At 45.6% G+C, this 19,503-nt stretch overlaps 1 protein-coding gene across 1 annotated transcript in view; it reads left to right on the forward strand.

Moving 5' to 3' along the window:
• Window positions 1-1,224: 1,224 nt before the first annotated feature.
• Window positions 1,225-19,503, forward strand: part of LOC120053604 (nuclear receptor subfamily 5 group A member 2-like) — a 40,865-nt gene continuing 22,586 nt past the window's right edge. Inside the window, exon 1 of the mRNA XM_039000745.1 lies at window positions 1,225-1,392. Coding sequence (XP_038856673.1) covers window positions 1,296-1,392 — 97 coding nt within the window. The 5' untranslated portion in view covers window positions 1,225-1,295. The remainder of the gene's footprint in view (window positions 1,393-19,503) is intronic.

Genomic DNA, 19,503 nt, shown 5'->3' on the forward strand with positions numbered 1-19,503 from the left:
TGACAACATGCTGTTATAGTACTGCTTGGATGACAACATGCTGTTATAGTACTGCTTGGGCTACAACATGCTGTTATAGTACTGCTTGGACGACAACATGCTGTTATAGTACTGCTTGGGCTACAACATGCTGTTATAGTACTGCTTGGATGACAACATGCTGTTATAGTACTGCTTGGACGACAACATGATGTTATAGTACTGCTTGGGCTACAACATGCTGTTATAGTACTGCTTGGACGACAACATGCTGTTATAGTACTGCTTGGACGACAACATGCTGTTATAGTACTGCTTGGGCTACAACATGCTGTTATAGTACTGCTTGGTTGACAACATGCTGTTATAGTACTGCTTGGGCTACAACATGCTGTTATAGTACTGCTTGGTTGACAACATGCTGTTATAGTACTGCTTGGATGACAACATGCTGTTATAGTACTGCTTGGACGACAACATGCTGTTATAGTACTGCTTGGGCTACAACATGCTGTTATAGTACTGCTTGGGCTACAACATGCTGTTATAGTACTGCTTGGGCTACAACATGCTGTTATAGTACTGCTTGGTTGACAACATGCTGTTATAGTACTGCTTGGGCGACAACATGCTGTTATAGGGGGCGGCAGGGTAGCCTAGTGGTTAGAGCGTTGGGCTAGTAACCGAAAGGTTGCAAGTTCAAATCCCCGAGCTGACAAGGTACAAATCTGTCTTTCTGCCCCTGAACAAGGCAGTTAACCCACTGTTCCTAGGCCGTCATTGAAAATAAGAGTTTGTTCTTAACTGACTTGCCTAGTTAAATAAAGGTTAAATGTAAGTCGCTCTGGATAAGATCGTCTGCTAAATGACTTAAATGTAAATGTTATAGTACTGCTTGGATGACAACATGCTGTTATAGTACTGCTTGGGCTACAACATGCTGTTATAGTACTGCTTGGATGACAACATGCTGTTATAGTACTGCTTGGGCTACAACATGCTGTTATAGTACTGCTTGGATGACAACATGCTGTTATAGTACTGCTTGGACGACAACATGCTGTTATAGTACTGCTTGGGCTACAACATGCTGTTATAGTACTGCTTGGGCTACAACATGCTGTTATAGTACTGCTTGGACGATATTTACTAAATCGAAGTGTATCGTGCACATTTTGCTCCTGTCATTCCGTAGAGGAAATAAACTAGACAATGAAATGTGTGCGTGTTTGTGTGTACCCTCTCCCATTCCCCCTCTCCTGCAGGTGGATTATGCTGTAATTGCCTCCCAAGCCGGAGCTACTCTAAACAACCTGATGAGCCACGCTCAGGAGCTGGTGGGCAAGCTGCGCTCCCTGCAGCTGGACCAGAGGGAGTTCGTCTGCCTCAAGTTCCTGGTGCTGTTCAGCTTGGGTGAGTATCCAAGGGGTGGGGGGCAGGACGTTGGTGGAGAGAGGAGGAGGTGTGTCTGACTACCAGAGAGACGGAGGCTGGGGGGCTGGGTGAGGGAGAGAAGAGGTTGGGAGGGTTGCTCAGCTTCGGTGAGTTACAGGGGGGAGAGGCTGCGGTGGGGGAGAGGGAGGCTGCGGTGGGGGAGGACATTGAGAGGGTGAGAGGTGAGGTAGGGGAACAGAGAGAACAGGCAAACACACACACATACCTAAGAAAGCATGTTAAATATTCTGTGTGTATTTGTTGGTCAACCATGGGACTTTTCTCACCGTTTCCCCTTTGTAACTTGCACCTTCTCACTCCGGTAGTTTACCATTATTTCAAGACCATGTGATATGCTCTGCCTAGCCTACTGTGGACACTGGTTCCCCCTATCAAACACGGACTTCTAGGGCTGATGCTTTCTATCAGGAATGATTGACGGAATTGTTATGTACTTGGCTGTTCGTCAAACACATATTACCATATCAGTTGCATTTTCACATCTGATCTCAACACAATCTCAGACCCAACCACATCCCTTCTCACCCCTCCACCTCTCCTCCTCCCCCTCCTCATCAACCCCTCTCAGGACCACCTGGAATAGGGCTTAACTTCTCCCACCTCCCGCTAAACAAAGGAGCAGCGTCCCTTGTGTTTTGGGTGTTTGTGGCAGAGTGGTGGGAGGGGGGAGGGGTGAGAGGGGAGGGGAGGCTGGGTGGGTGGGTGGGTGTGATGAGGGATTTGTGGGGTTGATGGTCTAAATAATTTGCCGGTACCATCATCCATAACATCATCCATTATGAAAGCCTCACCTGAGGGAAGGCCCACGGTGCTGCCTGTTCTCTGGTGCAGCCTGTTCTCTGGTGCTGCCTGTTCTCTGGTGCTGCCTGTTCTCTGGTGCAGCCTGTTCTCTGGTGCAGCCTGTTCTCTGGTGCAGCCTGTTCTCTGTTGCAGCCTGTTCTCTGGTGCTGCCTGTTCTCTGGTGCTGCCTGTTCTCTGGTGCTGCCTGTATTCTGGTGCTGCCTGTTCTCTGGTGCAGCCTGTTCTCTGGTGCTGCCTGTTCTCTGGTGCTGCCTGTTCTCTGGTGCTGCCTGTATTCTGGTGCTGCCTGTTTTCTGGTGCAGCCTGTTCTCTGGTGCTGCCTGTTTTCTGGTGCAGCCTGTTCTCTGGTGCAGCCGGGGCCCCCGGTAGACGCTACGGAGAGAGGCCTGGAAACAAACACTAAAGCCAGGAGATTAGAAGGGATCTGATTAATATCATCCACACACACACAGTCTAGGGGAGTGTGTGTGTGTGCGTGTGTGCGTGCGTGCGTGCGTGCGTGCGTGTGTGCGTGTGTTTGTGCGTGTGTGAATGCATGCGTAAATGTGTAGGTGTTTTTTACTGTACTGTGTGTGTGTGTGTGTGTGTGTGTGTGTGTGTGTGTGTGTGTGTGTGTGTGTGTGTGTGTGTGTGTGTGTGTGTGTAATTTACTTCATCTAAGGAGCCTATTAATAGGGAGATAATGAAATGAGGCATGAAACTACTCCCATGCCGTTCTGTGTGAATACAGAAAGCAAAATGAGGTGAAACACTCTTTAATTTAAGCAATAGCACTGATACATGCTACCTATTACATTCTACCTGATACATGTTACCTGATACATGTTACCTGATACATGTTACCTGATACATGCTACCTGATACATGTTACCTGATACATGTTACCTGATACATGTTACCTGATACATGCTACCTGATACATGCTACCTGATACATGCTACCTGATACATTCTACCTGATACATGTTACCTGATACATGTTACCTGATACATTCTACCTGATACATGCTACCTGATACATGTTACCTGATACATGTTACCTGATACATGCTACCTATTACATTCTAATTGATACATGCTGCCTTTTACATTCTACCAGATACATGTTACCTGATACATGTTACCTGATACATGCTACCTGATACATGTTACCTGATACATGTTACCTGATACATGTTACCTGATACATGTTACCTGATACATGCTACCTGATACATGCTACCTGATACATGTTACCTGATACATGTTACCTGATACATGCTACCTGATACATGTTACCTGATACATGTTACCTGGTACATTCTACCTGATACATGTTACCTGATACATGCGACCTGATACATGCTACCTTTTACATTCTACCTGATACATGCTACCTGATACATGCTACCTGATACATGTTACCTGATACATGTTACCTGATACATGTTACCTGATACATGTTACCTGATACATGCTACCTGATACATGCTACCTATTACATTCTAATTGATACATTCTACCTGATACATGCTACCTGATACATGTTACCTGATACATGTTACCTGATACATGTTACCTGATACATGCTACCTGATACATGTTACCTGATACATGTTACCTGATACATGTTACCTGATACATGCTACCTGATACATGCTATCTATTACATTCTACCTGATACATGTTACCTGATACATGTTACCTGATACATGCTACCTGATACATGCTACCTTTTACATTCTACCTGATACATGCTACCTGATACATGTTACCTGATACATGTTACCTGATACATGTTACCTGATACATTCTACCTGATACATGCTACCTGATACATGTTACCTGATACATGCTACCTGATACATGCTACCTATTACATTCTAATTGATACATGCTGCCTTTTACATTCTACAAGATACATGTTACCTGATACATGTTACCTGATACATGCTACCTGATACATGTTACCTGATACATGTTACCTGATACATGTTACCTGATACATGCTACCTGATACATGCTACCTGATACATGCTACCTGATACATGTTACCTGATACATGCTACCTATTACATTCTAATTGATACATTCTACCTGATCCATGCTACCTGATACATGTTACCTGATACATGTTACCTGATACATGTTACCTGATACATGCTACCTGATACATGCTATCTATTACATTCTACCTGATACATGTTACCTGATACATGCTATCTATTACATTCTACCTATTACATTCTACCTGATACATGTTACCTGATACATGTTACCTGATACGTGTTACCTGATACATGCTACCTGATACATGCTATCTATTACATTCTAATTTATACATGCTACCTATTACATTCTACCTGATACATGTTACCTGATACATGTTACCTGATACATGCTACCTGATACATGCTACCTGATACATGCTACCTGATACATGTTACCTGATACATGTTACCTGATACATGTTACCTGATACATGTTACCTGATACATGCTACCTGATACATGCTACCTATTACATTCTAATTGATACATTCTACCTGATACATGCTACCTGATACATGTTACCTGATACATGTTACCTGATACATGTTACCTGATACATTCTACCTGATACATGTTACCTGATACATGTTACCTGATACATGTTACCTGATACATGTTACCTGATACATGCTACCTGATACATGCTATCTATTACATTCTACCTGATACATGTTACCTGATACATGCTACTTGATACATGCTACCTTTTACATTCTACCTGATACATGCTACCTGATACATGTTACCTGATACATGTTACCTGATACATGTTACCTGATACATTCTACCTGATACATGCTACCTGATACATGTTACCTGATACATGCTACCTGATACATGCTACCTATTACATTCTAATTGATACATGCTGCCTTTTACATTCTACCAGATACATGTTACCTGATACATGTTACCTGATACATGCTACCTGATACATGTTACCTGATACATGTTACCTGATACATGTTACCTGATACATGTTACCTGATACATGCTACCTGATACATGCTACCTGATACATGTTACCTGATACATGCTACCTGATACATGCTACCTGATACATGCTACCTATTACATTCTAATTGATACATTCTACCTGATACATGCTACCTGATACATGTTACCTGATACATGTTACCTGATACATGTTACCTGATACATGCTACCTGATACATGTTACCTGATACATGTTACCTGATACATGTTACCTGATACATGCTACCTGATACATGCTATCTATTACATTCTACCTGATACATGTTACCTGATACATGTTACCTGATACATGTTACCTGATACATGCTACCTGATACATGCTATCTATTACATTCTACCTATTACATTCTACCTGATACATGTTACCTGATACATGTTACCTGATACGTGTTACCTGATACATGCTACCTGATACATGCTATCTATTACATTCTAATTTATACATGCTACCTATTACATTCTACCTGATACATGTTACCTGATACATGTTACCTGATACATGTTACCTGATACATGTTACCTGATACTTGCTACCTAAGTTAGTAAGTTATTCCTACTATGGGTCAGTGTTGACAATAGATAGGGGACCATCCCTTGCTCCAATTACCTATCAAGTGGAGCACACCTTTATATCAGCTTCACATCACAAGTATTATGCAGCTACGGCAGGATACAAATAGACATCACATGTTATACAGCTACGGCAGGATACAAATAGCCATCACATGTTATACAGCTACGGCAGGATACAAATAGACATCACATGTTATGCAGCTACGGCAGGATACAAATAGACATCACATGTTATACAGCTACGGCAGGATACAAATAAACATCACATGTTATACAGCTACGGCAGGATACAAATAGACATCACATGTTATACAGCTACGGCAGGATACAAATAGACATCACATGTTATGCAGCTACGGCAGGATACAAATAGACATCACATGTTATACAGCTACGGCAGGATACAAATAGACATCACATGTTATACAGCTACGGCAGGATACAAATAAACATCACATGTTATACAGCTACGGCAGGATACAAATAGATATCACATGTTATACAGCTACGGCAGGATACAAATAGCCATCACATGTTATACAGCTACGGCAGGATACAAATAGACATCACATGTTATACAGCTACGGCAGGATACAAATAGCCATCACATGTTATACAGCTACGGCAGGATACAAATAGACATCACATGTTATACAGCTACGGCAGGATACAAATAGACATCACATGTTATACAGCTACGGCAGGATACAAATAGACATCACATGTTATACAGCTACGGCAGGATACAAATAGACATCACATGTTATGCAGCTACGGCAGGATACAAATAGACATCACATGTTATACAGCTACGGCAGGATACAAATAGACATCACATGTTATACAGCTACGGCAGGATACAAATAGACATCACATTGGTAGAAGTGCATGATTCCATTTTTGTTTTGACGTACTGTATGTGCACATTTTACAATTATGCGAGTTAATATGCCGGAGTTGTCACTCCAACCTTTTCCTTCCCTCGTGGCTTGACAGTCAATTCTCTCGTATAGATGAGTGTTACACAATACAACTACATCCGAGGATATATAGAGCATCTTGAATCAGATTGAGATTGACTGGCATTTGGATGTATAGACATCCTTTAAAGACTTTTGGTCGAGAGATGCTTGGTAGAATTCTGATCACCCGAATGTAGAGATCGATGTGAGATAAAGGCACCAGTCAGTCCAAGGCCGATTGTGTGTGAGACGGGTTAACAAGCACACACACACACACACACGCGCACGCACACACGCACGCGCATGCGCACTCACACACGCACGCACACACACACACACACACACACACACACACACACACACACACACACACACACACACACACACACACACACACACACACACACACACACACACACACACACACACACACACACACACACACACACACAGCTCTTCCAACTCCAGCTTGCCGCACAAGGTCAAATCCAGATCAGACGAATACACACAGACACACAGACACACGCACACCAATCCTGGACAGGCCTCTTCTCTTATACATGTACCCCTTCACATTTAAGCTCAAATTAAGCCTTTGAAAGGAAATCAAAGTTACATTTCCCCTGGCCTGACATTAGTCTACCCCATAGCTCTAACCCTGGCGTTCTCAATCAGCGCGTCAACACTAGTGCGATCAGTCAGTGTCGCTAACTGCTTGGCTCTTTGTAAAGCTGCCCGTCAATAAAGAAAAGGACAGATTTCTTAGGACCCAGGAAGAGTCACATGTCATGGCTGCAGCGTGTGTGGTGTGGTGTTGAGAGAGAGAGAGAGAGAGAGAGAGAGAGAGAGAGAGAGAGAGAGAGAGAGAGAGAGAGAGAGAGAGAGGAGAGAGGGTGTGTGTATGTGTTCCATTGTGTTCTCTCTCCTCTTTTCTCCTGCTACTTGGCTCTGTTTACATCTTGCCATCTCTTACCCCCGACCCCTCTCACAGTTACACTTTTATTTTCTCTTTCTTTCCTTGGCTCTCTTTTTCTCCATTTGTCCATTCTTCTACATCCCTCTCTCTCTCCCTTTCTCCAGTCAGTCTGAAGAGAGAAGTGTGTGTGTGTGTGTGTGTGTGTTGTGTGTGTTGTGTGTGTGCGTGTGTGTGTGTGCGTTTGTTACATTGCAGATGCAGTGATATCGGCATAAGTGGGCAGTTAGGGGAGCTTGGGGTGATGTGTCAGTCATGTGTAATTGTGTGAGGCAGCCCCTTTCTTGACCAGTCAGAAGCCAGTGAAACCAGGGAATGACAGGGAACACCAGGGAACGCCAGGGAAAGCAGGGAATGCCAGGGAAAGCCAGGGAATGTCAGGGGATGACAGGGAACACCATGGAACACCAGGGAACTCCAGAGAATGCCATGGAAAGCCAGGGAATGCCAGGGGATGACAGGGAACGCCAGGGAACGTCAGGGAATGCCATGGAATGTCAGGGAACGTCAGGGAAAGCCAGGGAACGCCAGGGAATGCCAGAGAAAGCCAGGGAACGCCAGGGAATGCCAGGGGATGATAGGGAACACCAAGGAACACCAGGGAATGCCAGGGAACACCAGGGAACATCAGGGAATTCCAGGGAACGCCAGGGAATGCCAGGTAAAACCAGGGAATGCCAGGGGGTGACAGGGAACTCCAGGGAACACCAGGGAACGTCAGGGAATGTCAGGGAATGCCAGGGAACAGTTTGTGAGTTTGTGCCCAATATTTAGCTCCAGGGAACACCAGGGAATGCCAGGGAAATCCAGGGAAAGCCAGGGAATGCATGGACAGCCAGGGAATGCCAGGGAAACCCAGGGAATGCCAGGGGATGACAGGGAACGCCAGGGAACACCAGGGAATGTCAGGGAATGCCAGGGAATGTCAGGGAACACCAGGGAATGTCAGGGAACGCCAGGGAATGTCAGGGAATGCCAGGGACCACCAGGGAACGCTGGGGAATGCCAGGGAATGTTAGGGAATGTTAGGGGACGCCAGGGAATGCCAGGGAATGTCAGGGAACGCCAGGGAATGCCAGAGAATGTCAGGGAATGCCAGGGACCGCCAGGGAACACCAGGGAATATCAGGGAATGCCAGGGAACGCCAGGGAATGTCAGGGAACGCCAGGGAATGCCAGGGAACGCCATGAAAAGCCGGAACGCCGGGCTGTGCTGGTAGGTGCTCCACACAGGGGACAGAGCACTAATTAACATTCCTAGAATCTGGCCCTTTTTCTACCTATTTTCTCAAAGAGACAAAAAAACTAACGATCACTCACAGGTACTCAGATGACTGCTTGTGTTCCATCCCAGTCTTAGGAGTAGTGTTTTCCGGGCTAGTATGTAGGTTCCTTCCCACCTAGCTAGCCTCCTTTGCACCCTTGCTAATAAAGCTGGAGTTCAATTGTTCTCATTGAATTGCCTTTTTGGGGGGGGATGTTGGCAGCATTTGCTGTTGATTTGGAGATCGTTACATCTCACCTGAAAATAAAACCAAGGGGAACACACTGAATCATTTTCAAGAGGCTTTAATAAAACATTCAGTTTCCTTCTCCCTTTAATCCCTCTTCAGACGTTTGAATTGGTCTGATCTGGTATAAGTTCTGGAATCAGCTGTGTTAGAGCCGTACAGTGAGTGTAACGGTTTTCTTCCTGGGATGAAGGAGAGGACCAAAACGCAGCGCGGCTAGTGTTCAACATGTTTAATAAAGAATATGTTAGAACACTACAAACAACAAAACAAGAAATGTGAAAACCGAAACAGTCCTATCTGGTGCAGAACACAAAGACAGAAGACAACCACCCACAATCCCCAACAAAAAACAAGCCACCTATATATGATTCTCAATCAGGGACAACGATTGACAGCTGACAACACATAAGAACTATGGTCAGGACGTGACAGTGAGGAGGGTGTGAGGACTGGACAGTGAAGAGGGTGTGAGGACTGGACAGTGAGGAGGGTGTGAGGACTGGACAGTGAGGAGGGTGTGAGGACTGGCCAGTGAGGAGGGTGTTAGGACTGGACAGTGAGGAGGGTGTGAGGACTGGACAGTGAGGAGGGTGTGAGGACTGGCCAGTGAGGAGGGTGTTAGGACTGGACAGTGAGGAGGGTGTTAGGACTGGCCAGTGAGGAGGGTGTTAGGACTGGACAGTGAGTAGGGTGTGAGGACTGGACAGTGAGGAGGGTGTGAGGACTGGACAGTGAGGAGGGTGTGAGGACTGGACAGTGAGGAGGGTGTTAGGACTGGACAGTGAAGAGGGTGTTAGGACTGGCCAGTGAGGAGGGTGTTAGGACTGGACAGTGAGGAGGGTGTGATGACTGGACAGTGAGGAGGGTGTGATGACTGGACAGTGAGGAGGGTGTTAGAGCCGTACAGTGAGGAGGGTGTGATGACTGGACAGTGAGGAGGGTGTTAGGACTGGACAATGAGGATGGTGTTAGGACTGGACAGTGAGGAGGGTGTTAGGACTGGACAGTGAGGATGGCAGATATGAGATCAGTGGATTTGTCAATTAGTCGGGCACTGAAGTGTTAAGAGGCATCCTCCTCTCAACTCCTCCACCCCTTCCAACCTCCCTAACCCCCATCCTCTCCTCCTCTCAAGCCCTCCTCCCCTTCCAACCTCCCTAACCCCCATCCTCTACTCCTCTCAACCCCTCCACCCCTTCCACCCCTTCCAACCTCCCTAACCCCCATCCTCTCCTCCTCTCAAGCCCACCTCCCCTTCCAACCCCCCTAACCCCCATCCTCTCCTCCTCTCAAGCCCTCCTCCCCTTCCAACCTCCCTAACCCTCCTCCTCTCAAGCCCTCCTCCCCTTCCAACCTCCCTAACCCCCACCCTCTCCTCCTCTCAACCCCTCCACCCCTTCCAACCTCCCTAACCCCCATCCTCTCCTCCTCTCAACCCCTCCACCCCTTCCAACCTCCCTAACCCCCATCCTCTCCTCCTCTCAAGCCCTCCTCCCCTTCCAACCTCCCTAACCCCCATCCTCTCCTCCTCTCAACCCCTCCACCCCTTCCAACCTCCCTAACCCCCATCCTCTCCTCCTCTCAAGCCCTCCTCCCCTTCCAACCTCCCTAACCCCCATCCTCTACTCCTCTCAACCCCTCCACCCCTTCCAACCTCCCTAACCCCCACCCTCTCCTCCTCTCAACCCCTCCTCCCCTTCCAACCCCCCTAACCCCCACCTGACCTCCCTGTATTCCACCCCTCCTCTGCTTCTCTCAACCCCTCCACCCCTTCCAACCTCCCTAACCCCCATCCTCTCCTCCTCTCAAGCCCTCCTCACATTCCAACCTCCCTAACCCCCATCCTCTCCTCCTCTCAACCCCTCCACCCCTTCCAACCTCCCTAACCCCCATCCTCTCCTCCTCTCAAGCCCTCCTCCCCTTCCAACCTCCCTAACCCCCATCCTCTACTCCTCTCAACCCTTCCACCCCTTCCAACCTCCCTAACCCCACCCTCTCCTCCTCTCAAGCCCTCCTCCCCTTCCAACCCCCCTAACCCCCACCTGACCTCCCTGTATTCCACCCCTCCTCTCCTTCTCTCAACCCCTCCACCCCTTCCAACCTCCCTAACCCCCATCCTCTCCTCCTCTCAAGCCCTCCTCACATTCCAACCTCCCTAACCCCCATCCTCTCCTCCTCTCAACCCCTCCACCTCTTCCAACCTCCCTAACCCCCATCCTCTCCTCCTCTCAAGCCCTCCTCCCCTTCCAACCTCCCTAACCCCCATCCTCTACTCCTCTCAACCCCTCCACCCCTTCCAACCTCCCTAACCCCCACCCTCTCCTCCTCTCAAGCCCTCCTCCCCTTCCAACCCCCCTAACCCCCATCCTCTCCTCCTCTCAAGCCCTCCTCCCCTTCCAACCTCCCTAACCCCCATCCTCTCCTCCTCTCAACCCCTCCACCCCTTCCAACCCCCCTAACCCCCATCCTCTCCTCCTCTCAACCCCTCCTCCCCTTCCAACCCCCCTAACCCCCACCTGACCTCCCTGTATTCCACCCCTCCTCTCCTTCTCTCAACCCCTCCACCCATCCCAACTCCTTTCCACCCTTCAGCCCTCTCCCCTGCGCTAGCTAGCATCTCTCATTAATATATGTCTTTCACTCTGGGTGCCACAAGGTCAGACACCAATCTGCTGAAACATCACAAACACACAAACCTGTTGAAAAAAAAAAAAAATTGAGGACTCACACACTCACACACGCACGCACGCACACACACACACACACACACACACACACACACACACACACACACACACACACACACACACACACACACACACACACACACACACACACACACACACAAAACGCCCTGCAATACAAAAAGAAAACACATAATACCCAGACAAGTATTTCCTAATTAAGCACTACCAGCCCGGCTCCGCTGCTTCCCCAATCAATGCTCTGATCCCGGCCAATGAGCTGGGGAGTTCACTAATGCATGCGCAGCCCAGGCTCCCATAATGCCCTGCAAATATGCATTTCCTGAAACGAACTTAATCATGTGGATTTCGGTGGGGATTGATTAACATTCAGAGGCGGTGACGGTTGACGTCCTGGGAGAACCGTGCGGGGGCCCAATAATTCAGCATAAAACCCCTTCCATGTCTTCATCCGATCTTCTAATGTAAGATAATAGAGGGGTCTTCCAGTGAGCCCAGCAGTTTGGCCTTAAGTGTAGTGGAAGTGTAGCGTTGATTTGCTCAATACACATATAAAACTTGATGGTGTGTGTGTGTGTGTGTGTGTGTGTGTGTGTGTGTGTGTGTGTGTGTGTGTGTGTGTGTGTGTGTGTGTGTGTGTGTGTGTGTGTGTGTGTGTGTGTGTGTGTGTGTGTGTGTGTGTGTAGTATGTGTGTGTGTGTAGTATGTGTGTGTGTGTGTGTGTGTGTGTGTGTGTAGTATGTGTGTGTGTGTGTGTGTGTGTTGGTATGTATTTTCAATCAGCAAAGTATGAAGTCTTCTAGAATGAATGGTTTGTCCAATGAACACAATAATAGAATTCATAAAAAAGGTGACTACGGGACTGAGTGCCTAAAAAGCCGGAAGTATAAAAAAATGTATGTATACAACACATAAAGTGCAGTTTGACACAGGAAATACATCTAGTACTTCTGGTTTCAGTAAAGTGCTCACAAAATATGACTTGATGAAAAACCACTGGACTCATCTAGGTCTACATCTCTCTTGAACTTAGTCAGTGCAAAAGCCTGAAATGACTTCATTTTGAGTGTACTGACAGTTTCCTTTCTTATCAAGAGTAGCAGCAACCCCTAAGCAATGAATCTAATATATCTTGATTTTCTTCCCTCTATCTATGGAAAAGGTGCCTCTGCGGACGTTTGTTGTCAGACCCCCCCCCCCCCCCCAGCTTTGAAAAGCAAGCTCTGTAATGAGAGCTTCTAAAAGGCTTTCAGACTTTATCAAGCTTTAAAAGCACCAGACCTTCCATGTTGCCATTATTACTGTCCATTACAGCAGGCTGTTGTTGATTAAAGACGAGTTTGGGGGCAAAATTGTATCTCTACACCCTTGACCTCTCTCCTTTTTGCCTTACATTCAGAATGTTCTGGAAATTCCACACCTGATTCCTCCCCGACACTCCGACCCTATCTGCCCATGGGTAACTCTGTTCGATAACTTAACAAACTAACCATAACATGAATATAATAACTACAATAAGAGTTATATATCGCACAATCCTTTTCCTCCCTTTTTATTCTGATCTTCTTATCAGTTTACCGCACTGTTTTTAGGATTATATTAACACGTCATCAAACAAGTGGGATTATCAGAAAGTGGACCAGAAGAATTAGAGTTTGTTAAGCGAGGGGATTTGGAAGTCGCTGGATCCTATGACTTACTGCTTGATAGAGTTGTGATAACGAGAAATAAACAACTTCATAATTGTGCTTCAAGGTTGTCCTGATAAAAAGGATGGAGCCTAGTTCAGTGTGTTAGAAGAAATGATACCTATAAAATATACATAGTGTGTAGACTGGAATACATTCCCATCCACTACCAACCTGATGAGAATTGGAAGCCTGTCCTGGTCAGTAACCATAATAAAAGTTGTCTGGCAGCCTAGCACCTGGGTATTAATATTGAACATGTTTGAAATAGGACAAAAATAAACACCCATCAAATTATTTGATTATTATTATGTCTGTTTGGACGCAGTAGAATTTGACGCAGACTCTTAACTCTCCCTCCAGACGACAGGTAGAGAAGTACGACAGCGAATGTCCTGTAATCTTTGTCCGCTTTCATCAACATACTGCCCAGCTTTAGTGGTTCACACTGAGTAGACAGATGCCCTGTAAAGTTCTCATAAAAATAAATATTTTCCCTCTCTCCTTCCTTTCCTCCTCTTCTTCCTCGTCTCTCCTTCCTCTCTCTCTCCCCTCTTCCATCTCTCCTTCCTCTCCTCCTCTTCTACCTGCTAGGTTTGATTTAGAATCGAGTGAGCTATAGATGTTGGTGCAGGGAGGAACTGTTCCTCTCCCTCTCTCTCCTAGACCTTATTACAAGCCTCAGTTTATTATAAAACAGGAAAGCAGAGGGACACTTGCAGTTACTGTCTTATCGATCGGTGAGATAGATTCTGTGATTTAGTGGCAGGCACCTCCGCCGTATCTCTAACATTCTTGGCCCTCCCATTAAGCTCCTCTGCTTTCCTAGCACGGCTATTGATGTATCAACATTAACAGTTACAAGCAGCAACAGAAAATCAATGCTCAACTTTTTTTATTGAGGCTGCATAAGTCTGTGTTGGTCTTCCGGTTATCCCCCGCGTCCAGGTACTTAGCAGTCGACGGGAGCCCCTAAAACATGCTCCCGACATGTCAGGTGCTTCCCAAGTGATATCTGCACTGGAAATACCAATCATAAGTTTCTTCGGCCCGGGGTCGTTTGGGCCTTCTGGGCCCCCATCCTCCATCTGTATGAGAACATGAGAGAACAACACTACGGAACATATTTGTGCAGGCTGGATTTTTTTCAGCCCACCTTATTTTCACTCCCAGGCGCCGTTCACTCGGCATTCTGACATATTTTTTTGTATATAACTTTTCCTTGTTCAACACCAAAGTCTCCTCAAAGCGATTCTCTAAATATTACGGAGAAATAATGAAATAAATCACTCCTCCAACCTCCGAGCTGTCCATCACCCCATTTGAAGCGGAAACCTAAACAGAATCAGTAGGGTAGGAGGAGTGGAGCTGCTCAGACATTTATGAGAGCTGTGCAGGTCCTGCTGGGACAAACAGGCCGCTCGCAAACGCCTCTCATTCTCCATCAATGGACACAAGTTCATTACACACTCTTTCAGCTGAACGGCCGTCGAACGCTTTTCACGGGTAGTGAAGTGTGTGTGTTTGTGTGGGGAGGAGGAGGGGGGCCCTGTAGTGAGCCTATACGGCAGCATCAGAATTCCTGTTTACATGACTGGTGGTCCCCGTAGCCACAGATTGAGGTTATTATCATGTACATGGTATCCGCTACGATGCTAATGTTTCACCATGGGTGCAGCAGCAGCGCTACTATAGCCCAGCTACTATAGCCCAAGCGCTAGCTGCTGCTCTCCGCCAATTAGAGTCTGAGCCCTGCCAGGGTGTGGAGGAGAGGACGGGCTACCCAGGGCCCAGTGGAGAGCCGGGGGTGTTAGAATACAAGAAGGGTAAAAAATAAATAAAGGGGGGCCTACATTGTAAAACGCTAGTTCTTTTGAAACAAAGATTTTGGTTTTCAGATTAAATTTGATTGTTTTAACATTATCTCATGTTATCTAGTCATAATTTCTTACCCCAATGGAAGTGCATACTTCTAGCTAATTTATTTTAAACTAAATGTTTCAAATAAAAGCCTGGTGATGTTATGGGAGATCTAAAATGATCATAAAACATGTACATTATCTTGAAACTACACTTGTTACCTAACATTACCTAACATTACCTAACGTTAACTAACATTATCTAACATTACCTAACATTAACCAACATTGACCAACATTAACCAACATTAGCCAACATTACCCAACCATTACCCAACATTAACCAACATTAACCAACATTGGTCGCTGGTCACCATAGCAGCACCCACCTGTAGCACGCGGGTATATCTCTCTGGTCACCCACAAAACCATTTCCTCCTTTCTCCTCTCTTTCCAGTTCTCTGCTACCAATGACTGGAACGAACTACAAAAATCTCTGAAACTGGAAACACTTACCTCCCTCACTAGCTTTAAGCACCAGCTGTCAGAGCAGCTCACAGATTACTGCACCTGTACATAGCCCGTCTATAATTTAGCCCAAACAACTACCTCTTCCCCTACTGTATATATTTATTTATTTAGCTCCTTTGCACCCCATTATTTCTATTTCTGCTTTGCACATTCTTCCACTGCAAATCTACCATTCCAGTGTTTTACTTGCTATATTCTATTTACTTCGCCACCATGGCCTTTTTTTGCCTTCACCTCCCTTATCTCACCTCATTTGCTCACATTGTATATAGACTTATTTTTCTACTGTAATATTGATTGTATGTTTGTTTATTCCATGTGTAACTCTGTGTTGTTGTATGTGTCGAACTGCTTTGCTTTATCTTGGCCAGGTCGCAATTGTAAATGAGAACTTGTTCTCAACTTGCCTACCTGGTTAAATAAAGGTTAAATAAAATTAATAAAATAAAAATTAACCAACATTAACCTACATTACCTAACATGACCTAACATGACCTAACATGACCTAACATTACCTAACATTACCTAACATTACCTAATATTACCTAATATTACTTAGTCTGAATTTCTTTCCCCATTGGACGCAGATAATATTAATTAATCGGCTTCCAATGGGGTAAGAAATTATGAATAGTAATGTTGATAATGTAAGATAATGTACCGGTTTTAGGATAGTTTTAGATGGATATTCAATCAATATTTCTAGTGCAGATATTGCTTAGGAAGCACCTGACATGTCGGAAGCATGTTTTAGGAGCTAGCGATGACTGCTAAGTACCTGGACGTTGCACAAGCCCTACCATAAGAGCTGTCATTTCTCCATCGATCCCTACCAGGGATTTCTCCTCTGTGGTCATCTATAAAGCTGTCCCTGTCACACACTGGAGAGCGTGATTAAATGGTTTAAGCACAAATGATCTGACAGGTGCTCTGGCCGTGTCTCTTGTTCTCTGGACACACAGGCACCCTCCCCACAAACAGACCCCTCCTCCTGCCCTTCCCCGCTTGTGCTCATGTATTTACAGTAACAAAGCCGTCTGTGGAGCTCGCTGTTGAGTGTAACGTAAACCTGTAGGCCGGGGCAAGTGTTGGAAACAAGGGCCAGGAGGGCCAAGGGCCAGGAGGGCCAAGAGGGCCAAGGGCCAGGAGGGCCAAGGGCCAGGAGGGCCAGGAGGGGAGAGACACATTTAGACAAAGGAGGTATCAGTCAATCAGAACACAGTGAGAGCCAAAATGGACACCCATGCGTGTGAAAAATGGTCAACTGTTGGTAAGGTTAGAGGTCGCAGGGAGGACAAAGGCCATGACGTGTCCATCGACGGAATAACTGTACATAACTTTAATGGGGGTGCCAAGTGCCCGCCATGAGTCTGGTCTAGTGGTAGAGCTGGCGACTCCAGCCTGGCCCACTGCCCCTCTAGGCGGGAGTTTGAATCGCGGGTCTGTCACCTTCCTTGTTGTATTTCTCTCTCACTTGCCTCTCCCACTTCATTCATATCGGTCTGTCAATGAAATGGATGGAATATGAAAGGAGAGTGGAATTCCATTCTCCTTTAATAGGGGGGTGTATGTCCGTGGCGGTTGGTGCTGTTTAAGATTAGGGAGGATGATTATATTTTTTATGAACATGGCCTTATTTCTATTACAGCATATTGGATGACTGTCATTCATATTCCATTCACCCAGTTCAATGCAACATCAATAGATTTAGGCTACTACATGATACTAACATTTTCCCTATATCCATCATGGGGTTGCTACAACCTAGCCTATGAATGAAAGTTTCCAAGTAGGTGCACACAGGTCGAGATCATTTTGAGTAATCAAGGTGGCAGACAATGACACATTCAATACCGCCTTGCACGCTCTTGCCTGCATCTAGCTGATCTAAGATGTAATCATTATTCCAACAGTTGCAAACCAGAGTTTCTATTGGACAAATTCAGGTATGGTTATCCCTGTTTCGTTCCGTTTACTTCCGATAAAGAAACGTTTTTCAACATAATCGGCAGAGTGAATACACCCCTTGATCACACGCAAACACAGTTCACTTTCATACCAGACACATACAAACAGCTTGTTGTATATATAATTCCTTCTCACATCTATCTACGTTCTCTCCTTTTCTCTCCTTTTCCCTTTGCTTGTGGACTTCTTGTGCACAACACATCAGCTGTTTTGTGACCAGGCCAAAAACAAACTTTTCAAGCCAAACCTTCATATCATAACTGCTAACTGCTACACACAGCCTATATCATTTGTCAGTCATAGTCAACATAGCTACTAGAACTAACGCGTTAGTAAACCCTCTACAATCCTGCAGTACAGTGTAGTCAGCAGCAATCAGTTTAGCAGTTACACCGGCGGGCCCCCGTGGCAATACATTAATAAAACCAAAAGTTCACCTTGACTTGGAAGAGTTCTAGTGTTGGATAGCCATAGCTAACTAGCTAACATAGCATCCCTCTCTGTTTGACCCAGGTGTTTGAGTAGGCTAAACTAGCTAGCTGCATTTGACACTAGCTAAGTAAGAGAAAGCCAGTTAAGAAAGAAAGTGATTTTTTTATTTTTTTATGTATATAGCTAGCTCTCCCGCTCTCTCTCTCTCTCTCTCGCTTCTCCTGATTTTTGGAAGAAATGTATTTGTTAAAAACTGTTTTATTTATTTTTTCACCTTTATTTAATTTAACCAGGTGGGCCAGTTGAGAACAAGTTCTAATTTACAACTGGCCAAGATTAAGCAAAGCAGTGTGACAAAAACTACAGAGTTACACATGGGATAAGCAAACGTACAGTCAATAACACAATAGAAAATGTATGTACAGTGTGTGCAAATGTAGTAAGATTAGGGAGGTAAGGCAATAAATAGGCCATGGGCCATTGTTCAACTTCAATAAATAGGCCATTGTTCAACTACTCTCTCTTTGAGTCAGCTACTCACCACATTTTATGCACTGCAGTGCTAGCTAGCTGTAGATTATGCTTTCAGTACTAGATTCATTCTCTTATCCTTTGATTGGGTGGACAACATGTCAGTTCATGCTGCAACAACTGGAAGCCTGACTGGATTACAGCCCCATCTACCACCAACCTGATGAGAACTGGAAGCCAGACTGGAATACAGTCCGATCCACTATCAACCTGATGAGAAATAGAAGCCAGACTGGAATACAGTCCGATCCACTACCAATCTGATGAGAACTGGAAGCCAGACTGGAATACAGTCCGATCCACTACCAATCTGATGAGAACTGGAAGCCAGACTGAACTACAGTCTGATCCACTACCAACCTGATGAGAAATAGAAGCCTGACTGGACTACAGTCCGATCCACTACCAATCTGATGAGAACTGGAAGCCAGACTGGAATACAGTCCGATCCACTACCAATCTGATGAGAACTGGAAGCCAGACTGAACTACAGTCTGATCCACTACC

The sequence above is a fragment of the Salvelinus namaycush genome, chromosome 9 (genome assembly GCF_016432855.1).
Source record: "Salvelinus namaycush isolate Seneca chromosome 9, SaNama_1.0, whole genome shotgun sequence".
Taxonomy (NCBI): Eukaryota; Metazoa; Chordata; class Actinopteri; order Salmoniformes; family Salmonidae; genus Salvelinus; species Salvelinus namaycush.